A 16,295-nucleotide genomic window follows, 5' to 3' on the forward strand; every position below is an offset into this window, starting at 1 on the left:
AGGGGCTCCCTCTGAGCTCCTTCCCAGTGGATTTGGAAGGCTCAGGCGACTGGGCTGGAACATCCGCTACTCCACCAGCCCTTGCCATCACAGACTGGGACACAGCAGCAGGGCTAGTGGCAGTCTCAAGCCTGCAGTAGTGACACAGAGAGCTTCTGCAGTCTAGGAAGGCTGGAAGTTTCCTTCATCCCCCTGCCCTGAGCTCAGCTCCTCAGGCAGAAAGATTTGGCTCACTGTGTTTTCATGTGAAGGGGGGGGGCGGGCAGAGCAGGAATCATGTATGAGGCCAACCAATTTCATCAGTGCCTCATTTGAATGAGAAGGCCCTTAAAGACCAACATCACCAGTTGTGAGATGGAGTGGACACAAGGCTGGGGCTCAGACACAGTACACGTTTTATTATTAAAAAAAGAATAAAAACTAATGAGATGCTTCCAGAAGTTAGATTCTATAGGTACATCTCCACTTCCCAGCTGGCTGCAGGGAACGTGGCCTTCACCTCTCACAGTAAACACACGTATGTACCTGCACAGGTACTGGGGTAAAACAATACCCTTTGTCATGTGTTATTTGCTCACTTATAACCTGTGTTTTCTGTATACCAGTTAAATTGAGAAGAAAAATCCTACATTTCCTGGTCTATAAGATGGTGCAGTCTATTGTGTGGGACTTCTGGAAGGCAGCTTTAGGACATTGTTGTTTTGAGTTTCAAAACCCCAGCTCCAACTACACCAGACTTTGTTCTAAATTAAGACTCGAATGTGGCTCTGAATTTTGCAGTCAGCACCTCTCTTTACAATGGGTAAAATGAAAATCATAGTCAGCAAAGTTTGGATATTCACATTCCAGATCTGGATTTGAACTTTTCAGCTTGGTCCCATCTTTACCACTTCATTTCAAAGTATAAACATTGAATTTTACAGCATTCGCTGTGAGGGGAGTGCAATGTGGAAGCCCAAGCCACACAATACTGCAAAGTTCTTCAGGGCACAGGAAATCAAATGAGCTAGATCCTGGTCTTGTAAACATTCAGACAACCGGGGTAAGGTGTACTGCACGTCTCTGCAAGTGCTGGGAACCGGTATACAAAACACTTGCCCATTTACATTAAAATATTAAATTATTTAAAAAAACAAGACACATGACTGTTTGCAGTTATAATGTATCTGACATGCTGATTTCGGGGTGGAGGAGAGAGCTGAAATATGAATCTCTCCCTCGCTGGAAGGCTGCAGTGATAAGCAGAATATGTTCCAATGTGGTTGATCTTTTGCAGATGCCTGAAGACCTCCTAATCAGCAAGGCCCCTGGTTCTCATATTTTTTCATAGTGAGGACTGCTTTTTTTAGATAGATATCCCCTTATTGACACAGGTGCTGGAACTAGGGGTCCTGGGGGTGCAGCAGCACCCCCTGGCTTGAAGTGGTTTCCATCCTATACAGGGTTTACAGTTTGGTTCAATGGCTCTCAAGACCTCCACTATCCAAATAGTTCTAGCACCTTCTGCTTGTTGATCCCTTTGCTCCCAACGATTCCACATCTTTTCCGTGGCACCTACAGTGCCTGGTTACATGAAAAAGGTAAGAAAAGGACAGTTAAGGAAGAAGATTAAAATAAAATTGTTCCAAAGCAAATGCTGGATCCTGCTTCTGCTGAAGCCAATGTATGGTTACCGACCTTCATTTTGTGTCTGTGCTTTTTCTTTCCTCTCCACTTTGTGTTACTGAGGAGGGGTTCCCTGCACTGCTGCGAGCCCCCACTGCAGTGCTCAATTTAGCTCTCTGTGAAGTATGGTTCTATCCTCTTGCATGGTTGCCCCCGCCATCTCATTTTACAAAAGCTGCACATTTAATCAGGGCTGCATTCATATCAAACAGAAGAAAACAAAAGACACAAAACAGGTGCACGGGGTGGAGAAAGGTGTTGGATTTTTGTTGGTTTCAGTTTAGTTGTTCAACAAAAGCATCTGGAAGTTCTAAGAGTGCCCCGGGCTGGTCTACTTCTAGCAACAAGTGTCATTGCTTGAAAAACACTGGCTGTTTTATCACTGTGTGTAAGCAGCTCCGTAGATCACAGATTGAGAACCACTGAGGTAGGCAACAGGTCTAGGCAGTACTGCTGAGTGAACACAAGGGGGCTTTTCTTCCCCTATGTCCTGAACGACAGCGTAAATATTCGCCAGTGTTTCCAGATCTACTGGTCCAAAACTCACACAGCCAGAATTGAAAAAGCATCCACAAAATAGCAAGCACTGATGGACTAGTATGTGCATTCAACTCTATGGTGGCAGCCAATGAGAATTAGCCGAGCAAACAAACACTCATTGGTTGCTGTAGCTTTGAACCCCACTCCCATTGGATGCGATCGACCTTTAATCCTACCCCGCAAAAGTCCAAGGAGTTATTATGATTTGTGATCTTTCTGAGCTGCCCGCAACAGCAGCCCACACAGATGGTGCTAGCTACAGAAGCAGCCCTAATTATAGCTACCCATGCAGCTTAAAAACATCCTCCAACTGGCTTTAGAAAGCAGTGCGACATGGCCGTACAGCTGCACACACCCCATCGTAGAGAACGGAAGCGTCTCTTTCTTACAGGCTAACAACTTCTCTCTCCTTCTGACTCCAGCTCCTGCAGAAGGCTCCTGGCCTCCCCTTCAGCTGCACTGGGACGCCTTTCACTTCCAACATCATTTCCAAGGCACAAGGGGCTCATGATGTAGCGATAGTCACTAGTGACAGCAGCAGCTGCTCCAGCAATGTTCTCTCCGCTGTCCAGATTTCTAAACGAAGCATACAGGGCAGGGTTGCTCCCAGAAGTCTCTTTGGCCTCCCCAATGTTGACATATAAAGGATCCTGACTGGACGAGAGCATGGACATTCTCCCCTGAATCATTTTCAGCTGTAATTTCAGCATTCCAAAGCTAGGGCGTAGCTTGGGCTCAGAATGCCAGCATCTGCACATGAGATCATAGCTGCAATGCAAACAGAGTAAAGAAAGCTGAAAAATATAGAGGGTCTGTGTGCAAAGTAACCCTGGCCATTAGTCATGTGGCAAAGCCACTAACAAAACAGGACCCAATTCTTCACTCAGCGACATGGTACAGCCACCACTTTAGGGGTCAATTGTGCCGACAAGCCATAATGGAGGGTGGGGGAGCATGCAATTCCACCCGATCCCAGCGGAAGTTCTGGGAGTAATTCTGCTCTACCACCCCAAAAATCTCTGTGTACAGAGGCAAGTCAAGCAGCCAGATCTGCAGAGGAGTCACCCACAGCCCTAAGTGAATATTCCTAGGATTTGTCCGGGGTGGGTTGAGCAGGAAAAAGTAGGGTGATGGGGAGGGGAGAGTTCTAGTTTTGGTGTGTTGTAGAATTAACAAGGACATTTGTCAAATCTGAATTCTGAATGCTTATTTTTTGGTTGAGCTAGGGGTGCCACTAGAGCCTTTTAGAAGCAGGTACATGCTTTTTTGGGCAGTAAATTGACATAGCTACAATACAAAAAAAATAAAAAGCACACATCCGTCTCCAGAGCTCACTGACACAAAAGCCGTTTGCTCAGGCTTGGCACAGGGTGAGAGGATTTGCCTTCAGTATGTTCAATAGGATCAAATTCCTAGTCTCCTCACATTTTCCAGAGTATTTTCACTTTGGTCGGAATGACGGTTGCCAAGAAGCAGGTTTTTCAGGAGGTGCACACACAAAAGATCAAAATCAAAAGGCCAGTCAGACAAAGCTGATTTGGGAGAGCATCAGTCCACTGATGCTGCTTGGCATGAATAGAACCCCGAATAAATGCAATGGGTAGTAATAGATTTTTATTCTCTTTGCAGGAGTTCTCAACCTTTTCCTTGCTGAGGCCCCCCTCGACATGCTATAAAAACTCCAGGGCCCGGTGGGGTTGGGGAACTCAGGGCTCCAGGCCAGGGGACCCTTGAGCATAGGCATAGTTTTACTTCTATTTTGGGGGACAAGGGCTGGCAGGGCTTGAGCCAGCTCCACAGAGTGGGGTCCATGGAGGGAGTGCCACCTCCAGCCCCTGACTCACTCAGGAGCTGCTCCCAGCTTTGCCCGGGGGGAGGGGGCTTCAGCACCGGGGCTCAGGGCACCGGGTTTCAGCCGTGGGGCCCCGCAGTCCTCCTGAAAGGGCTCGCGAACCCCCAGGGGGCCGCAGACCCCTGCTCTTTGTTCAATAGTATGTGTATTTTACTCTCAACGGTGGATCAGAGATTTTTATTGTTCCAGATCCTAATCAAATGATCGATAAAACCGTGAGGAGGAAAAATAAAAAAACAAACCAGCAGCCAGATCTTTAGGAGCAAAAATTTCTGGTCAGAGTTCTAAAAGGTTCTATCTAAACTTTGTTATCTCAGTTCCTCGGGCATAATGGAACCCATCCACAATTCATGGGCAGCGGGTATCAAAGGCAGGGGGAGGCTGTGCCTCCCCAAACCGCCTTGCATGGCACTGCCAACGCTTCACCCCCAGGCCCCTTCCTGCTTCCTTGGCTGTGTTGTGGGGGGCTCTTCCCCCCCCCCGTAGATGGGACCCCAGGCTGGGGAGCTAATGGGAGCCGGCCTGCACTCCGGGGTTGGGGAGGGAGGCCATGCCACCCGCTCACCTGCTCAGTGCTCCAGGGCTGGGGCTGCGCCACCCACTCACCCGTCCGGCGTTCTGGGGCTTTGGTGGAGGGCCTGCGCTGCCTGCTCACCCGCCCGGCGTTCCAGGGCTTTGGGGGGTGGAGGCCGAGCCGCCTGCTCACCTACCCAGCGTTCTGGGGCTTTGGTGGAGGGCCTGCGCTGCCCGCTCACCCGCCCGGCGTTCTGGGGCTTTGGTCGGGGGGCCGTGCCGCCTGCTCACCCGCCTGGCGTTCCGGGGCTTTGCGGGGTGGGGAGGGAGGAGCTGCGCCGCCCGCTCACCCACCTGGCGTTCTGGGGCTGGGGGCACTCGGGCAGCCTAGGGGTGCGGCTGGCTGCTGCACTGGGAGGTGGGGGGACTCTGGGCTCCGGCAGGGTGGGTGGGGCCTCAGGAAGAAGGTGTGGTCCGGGCTGGGGTCTAGTCTCCCCAAGCCCGGGGTTCACCCGCCACCCATACTATTACTATTACTATGACAGAATGACAACTTGACTGGTAAAGGGCACCATCCTCATGTACCATGGGCACTATTATTCTGGTTCAGAGGGCTGTAAAGAAACAGACAAAGTCTCCATTGCTCAAATAACTGAACTTAAAATGGCCTTGTCTGCTCTGGAAAAATTTACCAAGATTACTGTGTGTTCCCCCTAGATTGGCTGTAACACACTCCACCTCCACACGCACAACTCTATCAGTCATTTATCAGCCATGGTACCAGTCATGCTACGTAGACTGCTTTTTCTGAGGTCAAGTAGCAATTGAGCTTCAGTCATTACAGGCAAAGTTATAGGAGTGCCAGAGTGGATGAAGGTCAGAGTCAGGAGTGGAGCTATTAGCTCCGCTCCTGACTGTGGCTCAGCAGGAGAACCTCTTACGCTCCACCGGCTGACAACCCCCCAATCCCCACTCTGTCCCCCTCCATCCAGTCACGCCTCCATGAAGGCACTGTAGATGTTGCACCAGGAGTGCTAGGTCATGTTAGAAGAGCAGAGAAAGTGAGGAGGGAAGATGAGATCCATTAAATGGGATAAAGAAAGTCCATGGAGGTTCTTAAATACAAGCATGGCTTTTGAACTGGGTCCTGAAACAGATTGGGAGCCAACAGAGTTTGAGGATGGGGATCACATGGTTGCTCCTCTTTATTTAAAGAAAACCGTGACCTACTATCCTGAGTTTGTGAACTTTTAGAAAAACCTGGTCCTACTCAAACTGACCAGGCGATCAAATAGATCCCAACACTGACCATCCACCTCAGGGCTGGCAAATAACTTCCTACAACTGGTACATGCTGAAGAGATGGCACACACATGCTTCCCTACTCTCCAGAGAGCATCTTCTCACTTAGCGCAAGACATGCCTGGGAAACATCTGCTGCAGTGGTCAGAGACAGAGCTCTCCAGTGAGACCTACTCAGTACTTAATTTGTAATGAAAGTGGTGCTGGGGCTCAAACAATTTTTGTACTTTCATAACCGTCACAGCAAGCCCAGAGGTGCCGGGGCTATGAACTGCCAAGCCTAGAGGGGCTGAGGGCTCAGCCCTGGCACAAATTAAGCATGGGACCAACTGCAAAACTGACAAAGGGAGATGGCCAGGAAGGAGCTCTTCCCTCTTACAATGCAGCACAAGAGAACGAGGGCCAAACTCACAGAAATTAGTGCAGACAGGCATACATCAAACTTCCCAGAGCTAGGCTGGCCCTTTTATGCCAGGCAGGATTCACCCTCCAGAGGGCAGGCAACGGTGGTATTGCTCCTTCTTGTGGGGATTTTACTGGGGAAGGCACCTTTAGCTTACCCCAGATACTCCAATGGTTAGATCCGGTGGGGTGACCAGGGTGACGGTATAGTCTGAAAAGTGGGATCTGTGTCACATATCTGCTTCATGTGGATCAGAACCCACAGTTCTCGATCAGGCCAAACTCTCCCTGACCTCAGTGCGAGTTTTACTCAGGTAAGGAGGGAAGAATCAGGTCCTATGTGTTTTATACGTAACTCAGCTCTGCTCAGCCTGGGAACAAAACAAGTTCTTAGTGTCACCAGCACAGCAGAACTCATTCAGCTAGAAAAAAGCCAGATCTCTTGTATTCTTCTTTGTGCATCACCCACCAAGCTGGCAACTAAATTCCTATTCCAGAATCTTTATTGTTGCTGATTCTTCCGGGAGAGCGAGATCTGACAGTTCTGGCAGTGAAAAGCACCCCAAAACAAATAGACCTGTAAACTTGTAAACTGAGCAATCTGATATGAGGTTTACTGAGAAACAAAGAATACAGAATTGCATGATGGCATTTTTTACTCTTCTCACTGTAGCTAGACAGCACTTTATTGAGCCCGTTACTAATTTTGCAGTGGAGCAGTTGGCTCCCATGGCATTACTCCTGATTTACACCAATCAGAAGCAGGCCCACATACTACACAAACACGCCGTACAAAAGAATTGACCAAAGCCTGGTTACTCTGACTTGCTCGCTACTCTGCAGCGCCACATTCACTGTATATTTTGGCTTCATTGCCAGAGTCAAACAATGGGTTGACAAAAAGGTATACAAATGCTAGGAAACAGTCAAAAAGTGATCTGCCATGAAGACTAAGATGAATGACTTACTAACAAGAGCCCAGATCATTCCCTTATGTGGAACAGCCAACATGGGGGACAGGCAACTCCGTGAAATAGGGATTCCTCCAGATCATTCTATAAGCACCACTTTACAGATGGGGAAAGCGAGACAGAGAGGGAAAGCCAACATTTTCAGATGCGTCCCCTGTGCTGGGCTGTGTGATGGAGTGGTCTGCCACAGAGGACATGGAGACCTTATAGGGCGGCTAGTGAAAGGGTTAAATGGAGAATATATTATTTGTACTAAGATGCTCAAGGAAAAATGGGAAAGTAGAATCCAATGGCTGGGAGTGCTCAATATGGATGGCTTCTCATTTCCTTTTCTCAGATGCCTTTGTCCAGAATGAAAAGGCTTTTACCTTAGGAAATGCATTGGAGTAATCCTCTTGGAGCTGAGAAAGATGGCAGTATTTGCTACCAGCTTTGAGACTCCTTTTTGAGTCAGGTAGAGGGCACTGATTGATCAGCATGTATTAGGGGTGGAGCTAAGGAACTATAAAGACTGCTTCAGCCTCAAGGGATTCACTCCAGCTTGATAGCTCAATCTAGGCAGAAGTCTGTTCCAGCACTGGGGGGCTTATGCCAGCATCTATAGAGTGAAAGATCTGGATACACACATTCCATGTAATTTTACAAAGAGGGAACACTTCATCACCCAGCAATGCAGTGTGGAGATGATCATTTGGAAGCTACAGCTGGTGCAGAATGTGGCTGCCTAGTGGCATTAGCTGCAGGGTCTGAGGATATATTACACCAATATTCCAAGCACTGGCTTGGCTTCCTTGCCATTTCCAGCCGCAGTGTAAGATGTGGACACTGATCTATAAAGCCTTACATGGCTCAGGTTCTGGCTACCTGAGAGGCCCCTCAGTCTGCCTATATATTCTGCCAACTGCAGTTGAGGTCAGCAGAGATGCTTTCGATGACAGTGCCTAGCTTTGAAGGGAAAAATGCAATAGAGAGTCCTCTGCTCTGAGATATGCTTCCCCCATAGTTCTGCCAAATTATTAATCTTCTGACCTTCAGGGCATGGCACAAGGTCCATCTCTTTGCTTAGGCTTTGGCCTGGAGGAGGTGGGAAGCAGTGAGTTTCAAGGAGTTTCAACACGGGTATAGTTTAGCAAGGGGGGCAAAGTCTCAGGCATAGTTAGCTGTATGTGTAACTACCCTGATTTCGGTGGTGTGACGCCAGCAGAGAAACTGGCCCCTTGTTTTTATAGTTTGTAGCAACCCCAATGACTGTCTCTAGCAGGTGTCTTCAAATATTGAAAAGAAATAGACGGTGAACAGAAGCCATGCCAGCTGTCTCTGTCTCTCTCTGTCTCCATTAAGAGAGGATTCTCCATGGGGGTCAAAACAAACCAAGGGACAAGTTACTCACATGTCTTCCAGGCACTCTGGGGGCTGCTTCAACCTGTTGCCCCTGATGAGGTAGTTGTAGATTTCTGCATTTTCAATGCCTGCGTAAGGGGTTTGTCCTCGGGTCACAATCTCCCACATCGTCACACCAAATGCCCACTGAAACAGAACAGCAAACAGAGCTGGAAAATCACAGGTTCCCTGTTTGCCAGGGCAGCAGGCATTATTTTTTCCAACTGGTTGCTGTGAGCTAATTAACTTATTGCGCTGTGCCAGATTTTGGACTACTAGAGGATGTGCACAGTTTGGCCACGATGCCTAGGGCAGTGCAGGGAATGAGCCACTTTTGACTTAGTATGTTCTGACATGTATCTTTGGAAAATGCCAGGGGAAGTCTAAGCAGCAGGATTTGCTGTGTGCAAAGAGGACTGTTTCTCATAATCAGCGATACATGCAGTTGTGTCATCAGTCACTTGTTGGGCGCACTCAGTATCAAGGTCGAGGACAGTACCTCATGCAATATTGCAGCCAGGCCGTATGGCAGGGGTTCTCACACTTAACTGCTCTGCGACCCCCTTCTGACAACAAAAATTACTACACAACCCCAGGAGGGGGGGACCCAAACCTGAGCCTGCTCAAGCACCACCACTCAGAGAGGGGGCCACAGCCAAAGGGCTTCAGGCCCAGGCAAGGGACCTGTAACCTGAGCCCCACCACCCAGGGCTGAAGCCCGCTAGCTTTGGTCCCGGGCCCCAGCAAGTCTAATGCCAGCCCTGGTGACCCCATTAAAATGGGGTCGCGACCCACTTTGGGGTCCTGACCCACAGTTTGAGAACCACTGCTGTATGGTATCACCAGCTGCCTCCTCAGAGGCAGCGTCAACAACTGGTAATTGGCAGTGCAGGCCCACAGGCAAAGGAAGGAGCCAATGGGAAGCCAGATCAGAAGGCAGCAAGGGAGAGAGGAGGGAACCAAAAGGCAGACCTAGAGGAAAGGAAGAGGAGCTCCAGGTGTATGTGCTTGTGCTCACTTCCTTAGTGAAATGTAATAAGGAGGAGTATCTAAGGAGTGAGTGGCCTTTTAGTCCACATAACAATATGGCAGGTATGTGTGATGTCATCCTCAACACAGCCCCCTGCTGGATGAAATAGCATTGCCAGAGCTACTCCAGTGTGTGCGTGTGAGAACGATGGCAGAGAAAAAGGGAGAAGAACAAGGGTGAGAAAGGAAAGATGAAACTGGAGGAATAGAAAGGACGGGGTGGGGGAACAAGAGAGGCAGAGAGGTGAGGGAAGGAGGCCAGGGATGAGAAATGGCGAGGGGTAAAAGAAGAAGAGGGCCAGGTGAGAGGGAGTCATCACTGTCACATTTGTACCACAAACTGCTCTTTTCAGCTTCAAAACATTTCCCAGATTCCCCAGTTCTGACATCATGATCCAAGCCAGGAGACAGAGATGCGCCCATCCCTTCACACAAGGCATCAGCCATTCACATGATCCTCTTCCGTCGCCAAGGGCCTGATTCACTGTCTGGTGAAGTCAACGGAAAAATCTCCACTGGCTTCTAGGGGAGTTGGACCTGGCTCCAAACACTAGAGCAAAACTTACCACATCACTGTGTGTTGTGTAAAGATTGTCTGCAAGGCTTTCTAGAGCAAGCCACTTCACTGGCAGCTTGGAGGCGCAGCCCTGACGGTAATAGTCTCCACTGTAGATTTTCTTAGAAAGCCCAAAGTCTGCAACACACACGTTCATATTCTCATCCAACCTAAGGGAAAATGTGAAAGAGTAAGAAGGCAACTACGGGCTACATTCAGGTAGCTAGAAATATGTCCAAGACTGGCCAGCTCAGGGCAGTGGTAATAAGGCAGAGAGCCTTTCAGCCTTAGCTCACCAAATCAAATGGGGCCCAGGGTTGGTAGTGTCCCCAAGTCATCCCCGTTTGGTGGGGATGTGAAATAGGTTGGAGGTCTCAGTACAGTTCCTAGGGACTAACAGGGGAGTCACTACGACCCTGGCAGTGCAGGAGCAGAGTGACTTCCACCGAAAGCGGTCCAGAGAGAATCGCCTCCCCTACCCACAGTGTTTGTGCAAAATGGTGCACTTAAACTTCCGCTGCCTGGGCCAAATTTGCAAAGCTATTTGAGATGCAGAGAGGTGCCTAGTGGGTTGGAAGTGGTTTTATTTAGATGTACACCAGTCTGACTAATTAAAGAAGAGTTTGGTTCCTTCCCTTGCTCCATCCCAAGTAGACAGGGGAGGAGGAGGGATGAGAAACTAAGCCCTCTAAGCCCTCTCTTTCCTCACACCAGGCAGGTGGTTGGGAGAGAGAAGCCACAATGCTGCATCATGCACAGTTGTCAACAATTTAATTATTTCAAGAGAAAATCCACGCGGTGGGCCAAGGTCCACGTGTCACCAGCGGGTTCCATGTGCACCCTGGGTAATCCTAGATTAGTTTTAACATCTTCATTATCAAGCCCTCAGAGCTGACACAGTTTTTTGGCAGTTCTAAAAGCTCCTTTCTCTTATCACAGCGCAAATCCACTCTCTGCTCTGTATGTTGTATCGTGACCTTGCAACAATACCTGATGATGTCTCATCAGAATGACACAATGCTGCAAAAACATAACATGCGCCGCACCAAACATCAACCCTGCGAAATACACACAGAACCCAATGACAGGAGTGCTGGAGATAAGATTCAGTGAAGCACCCAAACTGATCCCTAGGAGTCACCTGTGAAGATATGCCACTCCTCCGATGGGAAATAACGGTGAGAGTGATTAATCATCGCAATAATTTACCAAGGGGTTTGGTAGAGTTTCCATTTGTAAATCAAGATTGGATGTTTTTCCAAAAGCTCCACTTTTAGGGAAGTTCTCTGGCCTGTGTTATGCAAGAGGTCAGACTAGATGATCACAATGGTCCCCACTGGCCTTCAAATCTATGAATCCCTACACAGCTAATAGGTCTTAGCTTCCCCATATCTGTTGCCACTTTCTTGGAAGGAAGGACTGTATCCTGCTAACCCTTCAGGAAAAGGCAGGCTACCGCCCCCTCCTGTGACTTCATGGGGCTTCTCACTCCTTTCTCTCTTATCTCTCTCTTATGAAGGCTTTGCCTCCTTCCCTCCCTAGCCTTTGTTTGGTATGAAAGCGCCTGGCCCACTTACATGCAGTTCCGAGTAGCAAGGTCCCTGTGTATGAAGTTTTTCGAGCTCAGGTATTCCATCCCACTGGCAATATCAATCATGAACTTGAGTAATGTCTGAAGAGGCAAATTCTGCAAGAAAGCACAGTTCTAGATTGGTCCCTTGAACATTCCAGTCACTCAGGGCCAAACTGAGGCATTTACCCCCTGGTCCGCACTGGGGGCAGTGGAGAGGCAGCTTGTCCTCAATGCAAGCACGACAAAGTAAAGTCATTTCAGAACCTTGTGAGCCTGGAGTCTCCAGTGAGATCAAAACCTTCTAGCCCCTTACAAGTACCTTTGAGAGATAAAAACCTGCACCAGTGTGAATGTGATCTTCCCAGCACGCCCCCTCCCCCTCCCTGAGAGGAACTGTACAAAGAGAAAGACTTACAAAGGGGTTTTCTCCAATCCGGGACATCAGCAGAAAAGCATGGAGGTCTCCGTGCTTCATAAAGGGTAGGATGACCATGGGAATTGGGAGCCGACCCTTAGGGCGACTCCGCAAACTGACTCCTGGGGTGAGAGAGCACACAGCAAAGAGCAGTTTGCAAACAGATCCATCCTGAGCAGGGCGTTCCACTTGCCTCTCCCTCTTCTTAACAGTCTGGGGGCAACACGGTCACTCACATTTCTGGAGGGTTGAATTCCATGTGCCACCCTCCCTCTCAGGGCCTGACCCTATGAGGTGCAGAGACACCTACCTCAGGGGGAATTGCAGGTGCTCAACACAACTCAGGAGGCACTCAGCTCCTTCAGGCCTGGGCCCTATAGTTCCTAGGATCCCTCCAAAGGGGGTGGTGACCTGCACCACAGAGCACTCGGAGTTTTGCTTGCATTGCCCCACAATGCCTTAGAGCAAGGCAGGAAATGTCCTGCTGTCTTCTTTCTCACTGTTTAGGAGTTTCTAATCTGATGGATAACAAAGGTTTATTTTTTCCCCTATTTTTTCCACTGACCCATCCAACATATCCCTTTCACCAGCCATTTCTCAGCCAGGCCATCTGTGGCTAACGTTGCCGAATGCATTTCCAAAAGCCAAGGAAGAACGGAAAAATGGTTTAAGAGAAATCAATTACAGCTGCATTAAAAATATATGCGTGCATGCACACACATCTATAATTACACACACTTCAATTCCCGATAGGCCTGGAAAGGAGCAACACCCACATCCCACACAATGGGGAGGGCCAGTGGAACACGGCTGCCCACCACTCCAGAAGGTGGCTGCAGCTCAGTGCTGTTGCACAGTCTGTATACATTTATGTGTATAGTTTATGAAGCAGTTTGGGATCCGACAAGGCAGGAGGAACTACATTGTGCTATAGAACTCTGCTTCTGGCTCACCGATCAATTTAGTAACATGTGGGTGGTCAAACTCCTTCATGCAGGCAGCCTCTCGCAAGAATTCTTCAATGTCGCTTGAGGTGAAGATATCCGCTGAAAGACAGAAGCACGAGATTTTTCCTCAGTGACTCAGAGGAGCATTAAGAGACATGATTATCAGAAGCTTGCTTTGTGAGGCATAACACATTGTCTCAGACGCACAATTAGATAACATTTCACAACAAAGCCTAGCCTGCCACATTCTCCTGGGACGTAGGGGGAGAACAGAAGTTGGAACAGGGAGAGAGCCTCAAGCATACATCAGGGACATCTGGTGACTTCATTCTTGGCAGAGCAAAAACCTGTCGATTAGCAGCTCTTTTCTCAGCAACAGCTTTCATTGGAAGTCACAGAAATCATGAGTGGGGCTTAAAGACATGGGAATTAATTAGCTAAAAGGAACTGAATTATAATGTGTGGGGGGAGGTGATAGCCTGGCAGAAGAGATTAAAGATGTTGCCAACCAACTAGATAGTCTGGAATCCCAGTCCAAAATGGGGGAGACTATTTAATACATGACCTTGGTGGCACAAAAGATCAATGCTTTTATATCTCTTAGCAGTATTGCTTCTTTTATTTTGCAGGAGTGATGATTTCTTTGGCACCAGCAGCCTTGGAGATCTTGGACCAAATTCAGCAGTGACATTAAAGGGCATGAAAGTTACTCATTGACCAGTTTCTGATCTGATAACAACAGTATAAATCTGGAGCAGCTTCCTAGATTTTTCTGCTGTTATTCCAGATTGTGAAGTGAGCTAAGGGTTCAGTGCAGCATGTCATTTCCCCTTCCTTTATGTCACTGCTGAATTTGGTGGGAGTTCTTAAGACCTGCTGGGAAATCAGATTCAGAGCCAGAGGTTTACAAACTGGTCAGAAAAATGCTTGTAAATGGCAAAACAGTGTAACTTGCACTAATCTGGTATTAAATAAATGAAAAGGGAGTGTAGTTTACAGTCTTGTGCTCAGTGGGGACCAAACTCAGCTCCAAGAATAAGCAAGCATAACTTCTGTTTCAGCCAATGGCAGCTGCACCCATTTACACCACGTCTGACTTTGGCTCCAGGAGTGACAGGGATGGAGTGGCGCAGGTTAGTGTGTGAGTGTGTGTATGTGAGAAAATGTCCTGCTTTATTTTATCTGCTTTATCTGGTAGTTGCTTTTCCAGCTACAACCCCACTTCCCAGTCAACATGGAAGTTAGGCTTGTTTTGTACATCCACTGAATGCCAAATCAATGGGCGTTCTGCTATATTGTCACTTACACCCAACACATAACTTACGTTACTATTTACTTCACCACTGAATTTGGCCCAGAGACTTTCATCCATTTACTTCAGGATATATTTGGATGGATTTGGCCCTTCATTGCTACCTGTGTAGGACCAAGTAGACTTGACAGAATTGTTCATGCCATAGGACTTAGTATGGTGCAGAATCAAGGAATTGAGTGGCATTCTCTGAACTTAATAGTAATAATATTTACTATTTGCTTCTTGTGGTGCCCAGGATGTGCTAGGTGCTGTATAAACCATAAGGAGGCATCGTCCCTGCCCTGAAGAGTGTATATTTTTTTAAAGAAGAAATGGACAGAGATGAAGGGGAAAGAAAAGGGATCAGCAAACAAGCGAGGTGGCTCAGCGGGAGCATGTACGGGGAAATCTATGTTGATAGACATTTACTGAGCAAAATCGAACCCTTCCAAGCCTAAATGTAATCTTTCCAAGTGATTTTATTGGAAGTGTTTCAAGTAGCCCTGCTTTCACCCACCTTTCAACATCTTTACTGCAACCTTCTGGAAAGAGCCATCCTCCAGCTTCAGTAGCGCCTCTCTAACCGACCCAAATTCGCCTGTGGAATAACCAGAGCAGGCAGTAAGGAGACAACGCTAGCGCAGATGATTCACATCACGTTTACTCCAGGGATCACGGAGGCAGAAGCTGGGAGCTGAAGAGCTATAAGGAGTATGGTTACCAGCTCCATTTCTCCTACAGCAGCCCCATTCAGCAGCCCATGAGCATATGCGTGCGTGGGAGGCCGGGGCAGCATGACCAAGGGACAGGAAATACCGTGATGGAGGTATGCTAGGTAGGGGACAGTTTCAACTGGCAATCCTTTGCTGACTGAGGACGTGCAGAGCTGGAGGGAGGGCCATGGATCACAGCTGAGGAGTATGTCTGGAAAGGGGATATTGCGAGGGGCATGGCTGAATCAGGCTTGGCTGGGGTCTCTCAGCTGGAGAACTAAGGAAGTTTTCATCTGAGGAAGCTCTCCAAGGTGACAGCTGTCAGAGATGACAGCCAAATGACGGTGCCAGTGGGATTCATCAATCAGCCAAGACACAATCGGGCCTTATCTCTGCAAATTCAGGGATTAACATCCACTGACTATAGCTGGCCTGACAATCTATTCAAGCACTTGTGTGTGGACAGGAAACACTCCTCAATCAATTAAGGGGGTGTTTGCCCCAGTAAATTTCTCCAGTGAAAACAAGGCCCCGGTGTAGACAAAGCATGGCTGGCTATACCATGTTAAAGTTGTTTTGGCCTGAAGTGGTTTTAAACCATAACACAGATTTAAAACAAATATAATGTATCAGTTTGCATTAGTTTCAGTGTAGCTTTGATTTGCCTGATGGGATAAGTTCCAGCTGCTAAATCCACACGATTTCATAATCGCTTATCTTGTAGACGAATGCACTTAGTTTGAAGTATATTGTTTCAGATCAGAATGCTGCCAAGTAAGCAGCACTAGAGCAAGAGTGAGAAAGTGGAGCAAGGTGGTTCTGGCATCTACGCCACAAGTGAAAGGACCTGATAGAAGTTAGCTTCTTTCTGCTAGCTTTTCTCCAGTGCCATGCTCAGTGCTATATGTGGTCATTCCACAATCACAATGCACAAAAGATCAGGTCACAGGACCCAAAGTGGGAGAAGTTGGGGGGTAAAAGACAGTTGAAAGCCACCTTTATGCTGTCCCTAAGGGCAACCAATGGCTGTTACACAGCCAGGGATCATCAGAGCACAAGGCACTCCACCCACTGCACCCATGCCTTCTCCTACTCCCACAACACCCCTGTGCTGAGAATTGGGGTTGGGGGCCTGGAGAAGAT

The 16,295-nt window shown here is 48.2% G+C and overlaps 1 protein-coding gene across 2 annotated transcripts in view; it reads right to left on the reverse strand.

The window, feature by feature from the left end:
* Positions 1-378: 378 nt before the first annotated feature.
* TYRO3 (TYRO3 protein tyrosine kinase) overlaps positions 379-16,295 on the reverse strand; it is a 56,089-nt gene continuing 40,172 nt past the window's right edge. For both annotated transcript variants that reach the window (XM_084630491.1, XM_084630490.1), the window contains exons 13-19: positions 14,957-15,037; positions 13,152-13,244; positions 12,199-12,320; positions 11,788-11,897; positions 10,221-10,380; positions 8,636-8,772; positions 379-2,973 (exon numbers count right to left, since the gene is read on the reverse strand). In XM_084630491.1, the coding sequence (XP_084486617.1) occupies positions 2,598-2,973; positions 8,636-8,772; positions 10,221-10,380; positions 11,788-11,897; positions 12,199-12,320; positions 13,152-13,244; positions 14,957-15,037 (1,079 nt within the window). In that variant the 3' untranslated portion in view covers positions 379-2,597. The remainder of the gene's footprint in view (positions 2,974-8,635; positions 8,773-10,220; positions 10,381-11,787; positions 11,898-12,198; positions 12,321-13,151; positions 13,245-14,956; positions 15,038-16,295) is intronic.

Source organism: Lepidochelys olivacea (genome assembly GCF_965140295.1).
Source record: "Lepidochelys olivacea isolate rLepOli2 genome assembly, chromosome: 6".
NCBI classification, from domain to species: domain Eukaryota; kingdom Metazoa; phylum Chordata; order Testudines; family Cheloniidae; genus Lepidochelys; species Lepidochelys olivacea.